The 16,486-nt window shown below is 38.5% G+C and overlaps 1 protein-coding gene across 1 annotated transcript in view; it reads left to right on the forward strand.

The window, feature by feature from the left end:
* Positions 1-15,235, forward strand: part of gfra4a (GDNF family receptor alpha 4a) — a 107,089-nt gene extending 91,854 nt beyond the window's left edge. Inside the window, exons 4-8 of the mRNA XM_066718345.1 lie at positions 1,434-1,779; positions 8,422-8,531; positions 9,711-9,845; positions 13,578-13,738; positions 15,069-15,235. Coding sequence (XP_066574442.1) covers positions 1,434-1,779; positions 8,422-8,531; positions 9,711-9,845; positions 13,578-13,738; positions 15,069-15,203 — 887 coding nt within the window. The 3' untranslated portion in view covers positions 15,204-15,235. The remainder of the gene's footprint in view (positions 1-1,433; positions 1,780-8,421; positions 8,532-9,710; positions 9,846-13,577; positions 13,739-15,068) is intronic.
* The last annotated feature ends 1,251 nt before the right edge of the window (positions 15,236-16,486 follow it).

Here is a 16,486-nt window from a genome sequence, read left to right on the forward strand (position 1 = left end):
AGCACAACAAAACTCATGGATGTGGGTAAATAATATATAATTATATACATATATAAATAAATACTGGGGGAAATGTATCAAAATTGGTTTTATCTGGAAAAAAAAGGATTATGTATATACAGCCCTTACTGCTCCTCAGAGCCCTCTAGAAATCAAAGTTACAGCAACCATATGGCTCAGTGATATCATCAACACACATCTGTGAATCAGCTCTGGGAAGATAAGGTATTCTTGTGTATAAGAGAAACTTCTTGAAAATGAAGAACTGTTGAATGAATATATTACTGTGACCAAAGGTTGACAAAACATCATATGCTGTCCTGGTCAATGCTGCAGAAAGAAATATATATATATATGTATATATAAAGAAAAAAACATAGATATGCTGTGTGGTACATGAGGGCAGTTTTTTGACTGTGGAAAGGCCACAGGCAATTTTATAGCAAGGGGGACTCACTGGTCTTAAGAGAAGAATGTATGTGTTATTGATCGGACAGCCTGTTGGGAAGAAAAACCTTCATTATGATGTATGGGGAATAAATGTTATCAAACTGTACCCGCTTCCTGCATTCTCCATTCTATCAGCCCACATCCTTAATAATAGCATAAATATATACTGGCATAAAAATAACAAAGGCTGAGCATTGAAATTATCCGATTACATACAAATGTATTTTGGAAAGTGCATTACATAGAAAATTATTTTGGAAAGTGCATCGGTCTGTGTTGTTCAATTAAGCAGATAAGACACTGTCAACGGGTTGCTATGTAGGAAATTTGAAATATGTAAAAGACTTGAATGAATTGAAATCAATAATTGGGTAATCTCTGAACAAGTAGGATTAACAATAGCAACAACAACAACAATAATAATAACACAGTTTAGTTCATTGTTATCCAATTATTATTGCTTAGTCATCCGTGTTTGCTAGTAAGAGTTATATTGACTGATAATAGACTATTCTTATTTGTTTATTAATTGCATTTACTAACAAAATGTGTCTGTTTATCACCGTATGTATTGCCTTGTTGTTATCCCTATCCTTAATTCAAAACACTAACCCTCTCAAATACAGTAGGAAAAAACAAAACTGACTGAGGATCAACAGAATAAATTTACAGCCCGATTGTGAACAAATACATGCCACAAATACAACACAAAGCGCAATAGTAGACCAAAGTAAAACAAAGTAAATGTATAGTATAACCCCAAGGGAAAATCATACAGAATTTTTTGGATTACTATATGTAATGGGGCTCATTCATGTATAATGAGCCTGTTACAAAGTGACGTAACCCCTCAGTAAAAATGCAGTTCTGCGCTGGAGGCGGGGAGCTCTGACCCGCATCGGCCACGTATACAAAAACGTACCACAGTAAACATTAAATCCCCCACTTCTTCGCACCCTCAGCTTTTCTCTCCTTCCCTACAGGGTCAGAGGTCGGCATGGCAACCGTGAACCGCTGCCTGGACGCGGCCAAGGCATGCAACGTGGACGAGACGTGTCAGAAGCTGCGCACGGAATATGTGTCATCCTGCATCAAGCCCTCTGCCAGGTCCGGGCCCTGCAACCAACCCAAGTGCAACAAAGCCCTGAGGAAGTTCTTCGACCGCGTGCCACCAGAGTACACCCACGAGTTGCTCTTCTGCCCCTGCACGGATACCGCCTGCGCCGAGCGCCGCCGCCAGACCATTGTACCAGCCTGCTCCTACGAGGGCAAGGATCGGCCCAACTGCCTCACGCAGATGCGCAACTGCAAGTCAGACTATGTGTGCAGGTCAGCCATTCATTGCAACTGTTTTAGAAGGACCACCACACCTTAACTATAAGAAACAATCTGAAACCAGTCGCACAAAATAGGCCAGACACAAAAACTACATGAAATCATACCATGACTCAGCTAAAGGTCATTCAACCACAGCAGGCTTGTCAGATGTACTACAAAAGGCTGGTGAAACAGTACTTAGTGTACTTAACTTTATATTACAGGGAGTGAGATGGAATTGCTTCTGGGTCATTAGGTCTCGAGGCAGGTATACTCTCTGCATAACTTAACTGAGCCGAACACCAGGCACAGTGATAAATACAAGTCAACTAGCAGGGAGTTCCTTGTATTCTCCCCTCCTGTCTTATGGCTCATCCTCAAGTTGTCAACACAGTGTATATAATAATGTGCAATGCTCACCACACCGAAATAAAATAAGGTCCATAAACAGCAGGTACAAACAGACAATCTAAAGCATTTTCTCTCAAATGCTCTTGATTCCTTCTAGTGGAAAATGGTGGCATAACATAAGGTTAGTGTAGCAGTCAGCCTCACACTGAAGGTGTGGTGTTGATCAAGAAATACAAACAAATACCTTTTAAGCTCCTATTTAGACATTAATTTATTCATCCAGATTGCATCTTTAAAGCTCTTTTGCATCAAGGAAATGAAAGGGGGTGATAGCATGTCTGCAAACAAAATCAGTATGGTAATTTATCTTTTTCTTCCTTTTTTTCTTTTGCTGTTCACTCGGCTGGTTAAAGTACATGTTTGGGGAACAGCATCTTGACTAATTACAGGCATGTACTACATGCTCAATCATCCTTTAAATATCAGGCTACCTTGGTGAAGAGGCAGAAATGTACATTCAAAACGCATGCAATTTAGCTGCCTGAAGCACAATGATTTTTAAATTGTGTTTATGTGGTACAATTTTACAATTGCGGATGAATGGTCAAAGCTTAAAGTGACAAAATAAATACATAACAGCACCCCTCTCATTCATCAAAAATAGTGGTGTTTTATTCACGAGCATGGATTAATTAAGATGGATTGAATACAATTTCAGGCTTTCTTGATGCTTACTGCTTCCTTTTAGAGATGCATACAACACATTTGATTCAAGAGAGAGAGAGAAAGAGAGAGAGAGAGATGCTGAACATGACTTTGGTTTTAATAAAGTTAATTTTGAGTGCAGTTCTTTTTACTTGCATCCGAGATTTCTCGAATTTGAAGCTTCAGGTCTTTGGTGTTTTTGTAAAGATGACGACAAATTAACAAATTAATGCAGATGAAGATAATGATGATATATATATATATATATATATATATATACAATGTGCTGCATTGTACATAGATTTGATACACATTAACTACTAGCAAGTGTCTCCTTGCTGGCTTAGTCTAATTGTGGTGACATATATGTGTAAACATACTGTATAAATCAGATCAAGAAGCTGCCTAACATCTCCAAAAGTGACAAAAATGATCACATAATTTGAAAAGGAATAATCTTAAGTCAAAGATGGACAAAGGATCTATTGAACTATTGAATGGATCCCAACAGATGAAAAAGACCCAGCAGAAGACCACAAAATAATCCCATCAGAAGCTTTGCTGCCATGACCTGGAAAAGAGATGCTGTACATCAAAAGAAGTAGAAATATGTTTGGGAGGCCTTCACCCAGCAGTGGATCGACAAAAGCTGATGATGATGGTCATATATTATAAACCAAAACATACAAATTAAACCGTTAAGACGCACAGAAAATGTTAAAGAAAAGACACGCATAGGAAAACCATCTAAATCAGTAGTCAGGGAAGTTGAAACAACATAAATAATAAGAATTTCACAGATGTCTTTATTCAAGGTGAACCTCCGTGAACAAACCTAATACATAAACAACACTATGTTGATCACGTAAGAATAAAAGAGTGATATTTAAAACAATCTATCAATCAATCAATTTCTATTTAGTATAGCGACCTTCCCAGAGTGCTTTACATATTGAAAAGAAACAAACAAATAAATAAACCAGAAATAATTAAACTAAATAAACCATTAGGAAAGCAATGCAATGGATAAATTGCAACCGTCCATTAACTTTTAGGGAAAACTTTCATCAAGTGTAATGTTCCGGCAAAATGTTTTGTGCTAAATGAAACTGCAGGGTTTAGAAAATACTATTCTTAGTATAAATGTGTTTAAGAACTGTAAAGCCTTAACAATATGAATTTCCTCCACCAAATAAACAAATAATAATAAATAATTGTCTCTATTTTCCCACAGTAATTAGTGTTTTAGTATGCATATTCGAAATTCTGCATGTCTGTTCAGCTATCTGTGATGACCATGCTATCACATACAGATATTTTGTGTACAGATATCTGCCCAATTTTATGAGTGGTTTATCACCACTGTATTACTTCTTTGTCAATAACATAGTATGACTCTTTGCTATTGCAAGCGTTCACTGGCTGGCAAAATCTCTCTTACTGAAACGGCCATTTTGATACCTCGGTGGTTGTGGTGTTTGAGTGTTTTTCAACATAATCCTGGTGTACAATTTAGGTACTTATACCATAAACATTCCTAGACATTGAACATTCAAAAATAAAAGCAGAAGGACAATCAGGATCAGTGTGTTCTAATAGTATACACCTGAACACTGGGGTGTAATAAAAAGCTGAGCACATATTTGCTCAAGTTGCAAGAAGAAGGGCTGGCTTTCCGCAGTGGAGATAATCATTTGCCAACAATTGTTCCAGATGACATATAATCATTTCTATTCAAAGCAAAGCAATTGTTTCTGGAAATTTCAAGTGTTTACTTTTTTGGTTGTGTTTGTTTTGTTTTTTGCTTTGAAGCCACCAGACAGGCTGGTGATTTTAGAACAGCCTTCACAGACTTCCCTTCTAAGTCGGTTTTCCTTTATCTCTCTGTCCACTTTTTTTTTCTCCCCGTGTCTGCACATCTTATTTGAGTTCTGAGAGAATTGCATCACTGTTCGCCTTTGTGAGGGCCGCAGTGGGTGGCTGTGTGTTGCTTGGTAACTTTACAACACGGGTGAATTCACTGTATGTATGTGTGTTATCATAAACTTGTTAAGTTTGGCCCTGACCTGTTATTGGCTAATGAAAGCCCTGAACACTTATTCACTCACAAGCTATAGAAATTATGTATTTTCTGTAGAAGAAAAAAAATCTTCCTCAAACTTTATGTTAAAAGAGGGAGTGGGAGGGAGAATGTGCTACAGCTTCATTGATACATAAAAAAAATATGTTTGAATATGTCCTGAAAAACTGAAAATCTGATCAAACACTAACTGAAGGCTGAATTATCATACTTTTACATGAGTAGGACATTTCTGCATTTCTGTAAAAAAATTATCATATGTTATCAATATTACACTATGGGGTGTGTATTTGCCCGCATTGACTGAAAAATCACAGTGGAAGTCAATTTAGTTGTTTCTGATTATATCATTTTTTTCATCCCACTGTTTAAGATAAATGCATTTAGAATTACGAATAAATAATGTAAACCAATGTTATTAATTAAACCAAACAAAACAACCTTTAATCAGAGGCTTCGACCTGAATAGATTTTATATGTACTTAATGCTTTATACTAAGTGAGTCATATATATAATACATATATAGTATGAATTATAATTGCATTGCTTTGCAGATAAGCGTTACACACTTTCTTCCATTTGATTGCCTAATAGCCATGCATTAAAAATGTCTAAGACAGGGACAATTTGGCCAATCAAAACAAAGGCATGTTAGACAAACACTATTTATTCAAATTGATCAGACAAATAACCTTTCAATTCAATGTCATCAGCCAATATTAAAGATAGTTAGGTAACACTTTACAACAAGTCTCCCTAGTTAAAGTGTATTTACAAGTGTAAGTATGCATTATTACAATGTACTTAATGTGTAATGTGTCTGGTAAGGATGCCCATCAGGACCAAACTTTGGAGCTATACCAGGCATGGTCCACTTTTTACACAATAATGCATAATTACACTGTACTTATGAGTAACTGTAGAACTGTAGTAACTACTATGTTAATACACTGTAACTAGGGATAATTATTGTAAAGTGTTACCGATATTTATTTAGAGGGTCAAAAGCAGGCAGTTCTTAATGCATACATGTATAGTTATGGTTTATTTACAAATTAGAGCACTTTTCAGATTGCCTTATGCTCTTGTCTTTCGTGCAGTGAGCTAGGATAAAGAGAAGCCAAATAAGCACAGAAAATACATTCTGAACTGGATTGGATACCCAGATTGTATTTGCCTAGATCTGTATTTCAATTGTCCTTTTCTTAGAGATAAGCATGCAGTATACATGCAGTTTCAGTCTAGCTGACAGAATTAATGGAAATTCTATACTGTACTGCCTTAAGATATAGGACTGTATGAACAGTTATATCAAATAAGGCTGTGCTAGAAACCCACAGTTCCCCTGGTAACAAGGGCTACATGTATGTAAACAATAATATGAGAATGAATACATATTTATTTATTTACTGACAGGCACCCCTTACCCAGGGCAATGTACACCTGTCACAAAATGCACACAATTCACAAAACTCACACATATTTGAATAAAATACAATATTCAGTATACTGTACATCCTTATTGATGTAAATGAAACTAAGGACTAGACCAAATCAAAACTTTGACCTGCCCATGAATCACAAAGAATTAACCTGTTTTCTATCACATTTTAATTAATTATCAGAAGCCACTTTCTACTACTTATTAATCAATAGGATACAAGTTTGTTATTAACATTTTCTGGGTAGGTCAAAGCTTTTATTCAGTCTGACAATAAGATCAAGTACAAAATACAGTGCCAGATTTTGGAGTAGTGCAAGTGAAAGCAGAAAGGTAGTCATCGTTATATCAGTGCTTCATGCAATGAGGTCAAAGCAGGAATCCATGACAAAACCATGCCTCCAGTCAGACTAATAGGCTAGTACTATGTCATGTCTGTTTCAAATAATCTAAATGCCTGCTTATGCTATCTGAAGAAAATGACAGAAGCATCTGCTTTAGGCCACGTGTCTACATTGGAATCTGCAGGGAAAGCAAAATCAATAGGGAAATAGTGCAGAACGTCCGCATATGGGAATGTGATAAAATGCTATGCTGAATTACATATGGAGGTTTAGAAAATGAGGCATTGAAATTGATGCAGCATACTGTGTGTTTCAGATGTTAAATGTATCGTGTTCCATGTTCTCCTCTGCAGACCATCTTCCAATAGTCTTTAAACACTTAGCATCGTGAAGTGGCCTGCTCAGCAATGTACCTTTTTACTTTGGCTGGGAAACTGATAGCAGTGAAAATTTCTGAGAAATGGATTGCACCTCTGTACCCCACAGGCCTGTACAGCACTGCTTAAATTGACTTAAAAAAATGTCAGAAAGATGACTGCCTCTGTTCATCATGATTATTGATCCAAAAGTCTTTGATTTGGGTGCTGGGAGACACGAAGCCCGGGAGATGGTAAAGGTTTTCACGCATTGCCTCCTTTAGAGGAAAACAACTCACAGCACCAATACACAAGCAAGCGCCACTGCTTATCTGAAGGAGCAGAAATACTCTAGAGGCAATGTAAATAACATACAAATTAACATTGTAGTAACTTTTAAAGGTTCAATAGATCACTCAGTCCTACAATATATTCAATTTCTGATCACACTCGTGTTTTGAGGGTAAAGGGATTTGGATGTTGTGACTTTGAAGTAAAACTAAATAAAGGGATTATTATTCAGATATCAAGAAAGAAAGAAAGTAGGTTTTCCTGACAAATAATTTGATTTCTTGCACTCTTGGTTTTGTAAGGCTTGTGCACTTAGCTTTCTAGTATTATCTCTTTGGAAATACAGATTACTTGCAATGAAGCTACTGGTATTAGCAACAACTGAACTGAACTGCTATTGACTGGAATCTTAATACACCCTCTGCAGCAGGTAACAAACATTCCTGGAAATGGGTCACATGCACTACCCTAATGCGCTGACCTTATCTTAATGGCACATTAGAGGATGACATTGCTGTTCTTTCTAGGAAAATGACACAAGCCTGCTAGATCCAAATGAAAATTGTAGGTCATTATGTTATCAAATATGGAATATCAAAAAACAATCCTGTGGCACAAGGATTCTATAAATATGTATTTAATATTGCACCACACTGTAGTTTTTGTTTTATATCTTGACATGTATGTTACCAAATATATGTGAAGTCTCTTAATACACTAGAAATCTCTTATGATTTGACATAAAATCCATTGTTAAGGCTACTCAGACCCTCAGCTAACTCAGACTTGCTTAGCTTTGATCTTCACAGTATCATGCTAGCAAGTTTCCTCAACTGAATTGGTCCCCTTTAGAAGGTGCAGGAGCTATTGTGTTGGTGTGCTGAAAGACTGCCATGCTCCATATCTTGGTTGCACACAAAAAAAGCAACGCTGTGGCTGAGATGTTCAGGGCAGCTGTTTAGAAGCTCCCCCGAATAAGAGAAAATGCTTTGCACATGCAGAATTCATTCATGAATACTAAATGTAACTGTAGGGTTCCTGGGCAGGCCTTCTAAATGACAGATGATGTGTTATTGCTCCCGCAGGTCCAGGTGGGCACAGTTCCAGTATGACTGCCAGCCGTCTCTACAGTCTGCCAGTGGCTGCAAACAGGAGAGCTACGGAGCCTGCCTTCTGTCATATACTGGCCTTATAGGTAAGACAGAGACGGCATCTCTTACACAGTCCCCAGCCTTCAGCACACACCCGGGACCTCACCGCAAGGAACTCTTTAAAAGACTTTCAAATTCTGTTGTGTTCATAAGAGCTGTATATTATGACAAAAAATCAATGAAAGTAAAGGGCAAGTTTCTGACCACAACAGCAAACACTACAGTCACTGAAGTGTGGCATCCAAATTTCTCATCAGGAAATGCCATCACTGGAGCTTGTATGAAATATGTATACATACATATAGTTTTTTCCAATATAAATTTTGATTTGATCCCAGCCATGCTTCAAAAACTGTGTGGCAGATTATAGCCTTTGCATTTAATGGATATAATATCACCAGGCAAATGATTGTTTTTCTCAGGTGAATATTTTGCCATTACATGTATCAACAGTCAGTTGCAAAAAATCTTCAAACCCAAAGCCAGAGCGCTGTAAATTCCCCAAAAGACAAAGAACATAAAATGTAATTACTGTGTAATGTTTGCTCAGTTTTTCCAGTACCTCATAAGTACAGACTAATATAATATTCATGTAGTAATGGTCTTTACTACCATAATTGCATTTACTACTAATTTACTACATTTATAATTGCAAAACAAACCATTGTTATTGACTGGTAATGAAAGGAAAAGTGTTCTTGCATATTGCAAAAAAACAAACTATATGAATTTATTGAATACATATGTCCTTGCATATATTATAAATAATGCATGGTACATGCAATGTTTACTTGTGATCTTTAAAGGGATTTATAAGCACAGACTTCAAAATGTAATGTGCATGTGTAATTTGTTTAGTGTTGGGCTTTATTAGATGTTCTGTACTTGTATGTATAGCTTCAAACACCTTGTGGAAATGGAAATGAAATGGTCCACAGGGTTAAAAATGTGCTTACAATTCAAGGATACCAATTATTTGTTGTTTCACAGCCAGATTGCAATCCAAATATTTTCCTAGGTACATTTACATTCATGTAATTATATGTAGCTTCTTGGGGATTCAGTATGAGCAGTAAGTAGGCTATAATCCCAATCCTAACCCAAAGATAATTTTGGAACACTTCCATATTTTATCAGACTTACCCAGGCTACATTCCCATCAGCCCCCAGTCCACAAAGACACTCTGCTACTCTTGGTTAATTAAATGATATATGTCTTCCAGGCAGCATAATCACTCCCAACTATGTTGACAACTCCACCTCCAACGTTGCGCCCTGGTGCTCCTGCTCTGCCAGCGGCAACCAGCGGGTCGAGTGCGCCGAGTTCCTCAGCCACTTCACGGACAACCTCTGCCTGCGTGAGTAGGCCCCGCCCACTTCCTGTCCATGTCTGTTCAGTTTCCTGTTCGTCTCTGCTGCCACTTCAACGCACGGGACTTGGGCCTGTTGTGTGTGTAACCCTGTTAGCATTTCATCTGTCCCCTGGATTGATAGGTTGTCTAGGTCTGACCAACTGTTCGACCCTAGCAACTACAGTAAAGGCAATGTTAGGATCTCGAATGTGTTTAGCTGAACGGGGAGTATAATAAGTACAACAGCCAAACAAAGGGGCATAATGTGTAATGTTGATTCAGCCCCCTTCACTTTTCCGATGTTTCAGCTATAATAAAAGATTTTTCACATGCCAGAATTTCCCACCTGCTTAGCAAATAACAGTCAACATGAGAAAAGCACACATAATACACACAAGAAAATATGGGAGAGGGGAGTCATTTGAAATAATGAAAGAGGAAAATATCAGCTTACTTTGAATCTGTAGCTGCTGTGGACCTCCCAGAAAGGATATTCTAAGTCTTCAGATTTGAATCTTTTACCTAAGCTCCCCAGTTCCTTCCTCCAAAGGGAGTCCTATTCCAGGAGAAATACCAAAGGTTATTCTAATAACCCACTTGTAAAATTCAAAGATATGGAGCTGCAAATGGCTTGTATACGGTTCACTTAAGCATGCCAAAACATGCTTTTGAAATGGCGCTACAGTTTAAGAGGGACACACTAATCTGAGAAGCGACATCATCGTGATGAATCAGCCATAAACAGAAACAGTTTTTCATTGCAATAAATAAATAAGTCAACAAATAAATAAATAAACCAGTATTGTGATCAAGTGTAACACAGATGATGAAATGCTCCTGCTTTGAAGCTCGGAGAGAAAGCCCTGCAGTGAAAGTATAGTGCCACATCTGATACGCGCCACACTTCCTGGCCAGTTTGTAAATTCCCTTCAAAGCACAATAACACAATCAAATTGCCTTGACCTTTAATTCTGCTGATGGACCGCTATCTCACATCTTTTTTACCTTGCTGATTTTGTGCAGCAGAACCAGATAAACACAGAGTCAGCATGTGAGTGGGCAGAGAGAGAAATATATTGTTCCAAACTCCTGGTGTCTGTACTTTTTCTTTGCATTAAGATAAGAGTATTGATACAAAAATGAAAAGAAGCTGCAGTCATGCTCTGTGGATCAAGCATTCAGTGACATTACTAGGATCCAGCTATGATTTAAACTGCCTCGTTTTGTTTTTTTGTTTTTTTTCTCTCTCTAAGGTTTGTCTTTCCAACTGATTGCATACATCTCTGCCCCATTTGCTGATACAGGAATTGAAATGCTCTCCAACGGCTTTCTAATTGAAGGGAATTTAATTTCCCATATCAGTTAATGGGGCTGAGAGATTTTACGGTGGGGAAAAGGCAAACCTTTGCAGAAAAAAGAAAAGAAAACCAAATTATAAGAAAGAGGCATGAGCTGGATTTAAAATTACAGGCTTAATGTAAGTATGTCCCAAGGATTTTTTGTCTATATACCTGTTAAACAAAATAACAGAAGTATTGGTGGGGTTGCATGATAAGACACCTGGTCATGATAAACAGAAAAAAAGTATGCAACAGTTCAGCTCATCCACTGACAGTGGAGGTGTGTTTGTGGGGCGTATTGTCTTCTGTTAACTCCGGAGTAGGAGTTGCACTTGAGAAGAGTATTGATTTTTGTGTCACAGGGCTTCGAGAATATTCTTCTCAAAGCCCATATTTGCATATTTATAAATCACGAACAGGAAAATTCCACCACACGTGTGCCAGCATGCATGATCAGAACTAAAACATGTGTTTCTGAGGGACTGCAGTTGTCTTGGCATCAAATAACTTTTCTTAATTTTCCTTCCATCTCATCAGGTAGGAGCCGCAGGAGAATAGGGCATATAATCAATGTGACGGAGAAAAAACGTCCAAACATTTACTCGAACCTGTCAGGGTTCCTTGGAGGGGTTGTTTCCAGGCAGTTTAATATGCCTGCAGTGGCCAGGCAATGTTCTTCTTCCTGAAATCACATCCTGACGACCACTGTCACAAATCCATTACTCATCTTCCTAGGGCTATATCAAGAAAAAGGCTTTCCTCTTCCTGTTTCCAATTCTCTCACAATAAGCAAACAAGTCTTCAGTGTGGTTACATCGCAAAACCACAGCAGTTCCCTTCTGCTCTTATAATGATAGCCAATTTATTGCATTATCTCTTTTGTTATGATGGGTCCTGCGGTCAATGCAGTGTTATATAATCTGTACACAGAAATATATGTTCTGCATCTCTCTATTCTGGCTTGATTACAGCTTGTGTTATTATGGGCTGTGAAGTTCCTATTTTCAGAAAGTACACCAAATACAAAGCCTTTCATTGATCAAAAAAGGAGAGATGTTTTTCTTTAGTTTCATCAATAAGCAGAACACTTAGTTACCACAGTTCATTATCTGAGAAAATGATGAGAATGATATCTTTACAAAATCATCTCTAATGTATAAATATTCTGCATAGAAGGACCTACTGTAAAGATAATGGAACGACTCGATTTATTGATAGATATACTTTCTTTTTTTTCTACAGGGGACCTATATTTTCCTTCTTCTAAGGAACATGTATATGAACTGAATGTTTGCTAAACTTCAGGCGCCTACTCTTTCAATCTAATAGATCTAGTCTAATTTAGGGGCATTTTAGTTAACCTGGACTCCTATACTACAGGGCTATACTCTATACCTATACTAAAACTTCTGTTTATTGCAACATAAAAACACACTTAGAAGAGTGAATTGATAGCTTTATTTGTAGACATACTAATGTGCCGTGTCTCGTGTTGACTGTTCACTAATTCGAAATTGCAATCTCTAAATCTTGCATTTAAATGTTAAAAGATTAAACAGATTATTACAAAACAAATGTAAAGTCTTACATTTCCCAGAATATTGTGAAGAAAACAAAATACTGTAGACATATTTTTTGTTCTTATTCAACCACTGCAACCTATACCTTCTCACTTCACCCTGAACTCTGTTTGCTAATTCTTCCCAGTGCCTTCCCTCATGGTGTATGAGAGTTTCAGCCCAAAAAACACTGAATCTAACAAAAACCTCAAAGAACAGCTGTCCTATTTTAAGACATAATGCCAGTGGCCTTTTTAAATATATCTGAAATGAATTTAAATACAATGTTCTGCTAATATGATCTGCTTAAAAAATGGGGTAGCTTTATAAATAGTTTTATTTTTCTTCAGGAAGATTTAAGTACAGACAGAGAATTGATGTCGTCTTGTGTGGCAAAGGGATGAATCTTAGTTTGCACAAGTTCTCTCTAGTTAATTTTTAAGTGACTTTTTATGCTTTATTGTTTTATATTAAAGCTCAACTGTTTTACAAAGTTTAACTGTATACAAGGAGATTTAGGCCATAACCAGCAGTCCTTTTAGAAACCCAAATAGAAATACTTGTGAGTCATAAACACTCTTTAATTTAATAGCGGCGGTGCTTTGTGTGTTTAAAGATAATATTTGAAAGTCACAATTCCTGCATTGATGTAAACTGAAATGTTCCTTCTCAACTTGAACAGTTAAATTGGTAGTGAAATACTGGACTAGATTAATATTAACCAATACAATTAAATAAAAACATAAATATGTCCATAGATTGAAAAGAAAGGGAGGTGGGGGGGATTTCCACAAAATAGAAACACACTAAACAACAGTCTGCATCTTGTCTTTCAACAGGGAACGCCATTCTAGCTTTTGGGAATGGGACGGACTTGAACGCAACTCCTAACCAATCAGGGCAGCCCAGTCCTGCGAGTGAGAGCGAGGCTTCTGCCACCATTCTCCCTGTTCCCATGGCAACAGACATTAACCTGCTGAGCCGGATGATACCCACCCAGGTAGGTGACTGAGAGACGGCTGGCAGTACAGCTGACAGTGCCTACAGCTCTGTCCACCATATAAAGTCCCAGTTCAGTGACAGCAGTCCAAAAGCTTTGAAATTGCAGAGCTCATAAGGAGTGCTTAGGTAATCCCAGGTGGAAATAGAGTTTTGCTTTAGGCAGTGATTACTGTAGGAGCCATTTTTTTCAGTTCGCCGTTGTAAGAATGACTTGCTACAGTGAGGAATCGCATGGTGGATTATGAATCATGAAAGCTGACTATGTGAAATCACAGTATCCTGACAGTATATTGAAGGAAGATACCCTTACAGCATGGTGGAGCTGCATCAAAGGCAGAGACCCGGACTGCGTATTGAAGCAAGGCAAATGACAGTTAATGTGCATGGACTATTTACTATAGTACTCACTGATATGGGGAGGTATCATATCCTATGGTTTGTTTTATGGCTTGACGTTTTGTCAGCCAGTGAGATCCAGGGCTTCACACCAGATTTTGTCCCACTCAATCAAGATGAAGGTATTGCTGTAATCTTTTACATGGGACATCTGTGTCTTCTGATGCAGCCAGGTAGAAATAATGATATGTGTATATACATATATATATATATATATTTGTGCGTACAAATTTGATGATGGCATGTGTTAAACTGTGCTTGAGAAACTTATTTTTCCTTTCCACATGTAGGTGTGAGAAATAATGTGCCTTTATGTTTTTGACATTTGTCCCTGGTGTATCACTATGTTAAGAATTTAATGAAATGCAAGAGAAAAATATTACATTTATAAGACTAATAAGACTAGGGTTGTCTGGCTAACCTGATTCGGCTGTCATGCATCTTTGTCTCACCTTCCCGTTGACAATACTAAAATGCTGTAGAGAAATGGAAAAATGCTGTGTGTGTGTGTGTGTATATATATATATATATGTATATTGTGCTGGATTCCTGCATTGGGTTAAACTGCATTTGAAATGCTCTTCAAGTAAGATTGTATTCTACCCTATTAATCAAGGTGACACTTTCTAATCACCCTTCCAGCAGCCCAAAGCAATGAAACTCATCTGATCATGAGTTCACCTTTGAAGGTGACAGTTTGGAAGTGGCTGAAAAAATCATGCACAGGAGACAGACCTGAGCTGAACTGAGGCTGCTTTGTAGGGCTGTGGTTTGACTGTGTTACCTTGATAGACAGGACAAAACCATAATCTCGCCCTGGATAAGGATGTCTGCCTAGAAATGAGATAATAAAACAAGATTAAAAGTATTCAACATGCATTTGGACATTTCTATGATGGGGTGGTACTTAACTTCTTCTCTTTATTTCCCAGACCACAGAGAAGGGGAAGCTGTGGAGCGAGTCAACTGGCCCGTCTCCAGGCCTCTCCAGCAGAGGCCAGGCCCCTTCCCTGCACAGCGCATGGAGCGGCCTAATGCTCGGCCCTCTGCTCTACTGCCACCTCTAGAGGGTGTACCAGCTGCTTGGGACTTCACTACGAACTAGGGGATTAGGGTTGGGGTGGGGGGTTGGGAATGGGGGGGTTCAGATGGGATGGAGAGGAGGGGGGGGGGGGGTAGAAGGGCACCAGTGCCTTCCCTTCCTGCTCCCAGATTAGATTACAGTTATCTATTTTTGTTATCTTTAATCTCAGAGGTTCAATGGCACCTGTGAATCCTTGGCGAGAGAGAGTTGTTTCAAATGGACACACGTACAAAAACAGGCAGATGCCACGAGCTCATCAATGAAACCAAACTGCCCGTCTTCAGATTTCTTCCACATCAACTGCACAGTGTGCCAGCAGGGTTACAAAGGAGCGGGGGGGAGAGAGCTGGAGAGGGCAGGGGGCTCTTTGTCGCTTGAACCACGCTGCTCTGACATCTTGTATAATACTCCTGCCAGGACAGACTTTGTATCAGAACATTCCTTGATGTTAAACAAGAAAAGCAACTCGTTTGAAAAGAGACACAGATTGACGTTGCTTTTCCTAACTCATTTTAAGTCCTTCTAATAAATGTTATTTTACCAAACATAAGACAAAAAAAGTACATAAATGCCTGGATACTTTTTTAAATGTAAAACAAAAAATATATATATGATAATTAAAAAAAAAATGCCATACTTGCTTATTAAATTGTATGTGTCAGGAAGGAAATGAAGCTATCCAAAGCTCAAGATGGAAACCTGGACTCAGTGCTGGTTACGGGGAATGCTCCGGTTAATTGAAAGGATCTGGCCTGTGGAGTGGAGCTGCGTTTTCGAATGTGTGGGCAGCGGTCTGGACAAGGACAATTCTCTGCATCAGTCATTCCATGTGAGGTTCCAGCATTTTCAGCAGTTTCACGCCTAACCATCTCCGACTCGATTGACAGGACAAAAACAATAAACAACAGCACAGGCTGCCAAACAGGAGGGCCTCCTACTCCACTTTGCTGGCCCAGTTTCCCTCCCCAGGACTCCGCAGTGACGCATTTGCAGACCTCCAGCCAGGCTTTCTGAATCAAGACAGCTGGGGGTCCCCCACTCTGCCCGCAGCCACGGCACGACCTTTTTTCCTCGTTTCGTCTTGTACAAAGTGAAGGACGTAATGTGTTGATAAGGACCTCGGGCAGAAATGTCCAGGGTCCGTCTGGACATATATGAGGGGAAGCCCCGTCTTACAGGGGGGGCGACAGTGTGGCAGGGATGCTCTTTCTGTTTCAACAGTAATGCTCGGTCACAGGGAACACCTATGTTTGTGGATTTCGTATT

The sequence above is a fragment of the Amia ocellicauda genome, chromosome 12, assembly GCF_036373705.1.
Source record: "Amia ocellicauda isolate fAmiCal2 chromosome 12, fAmiCal2.hap1, whole genome shotgun sequence".
NCBI classification, from domain to species: Eukaryota; Metazoa; Chordata; class Actinopteri; order Amiiformes; family Amiidae; genus Amia; species Amia ocellicauda.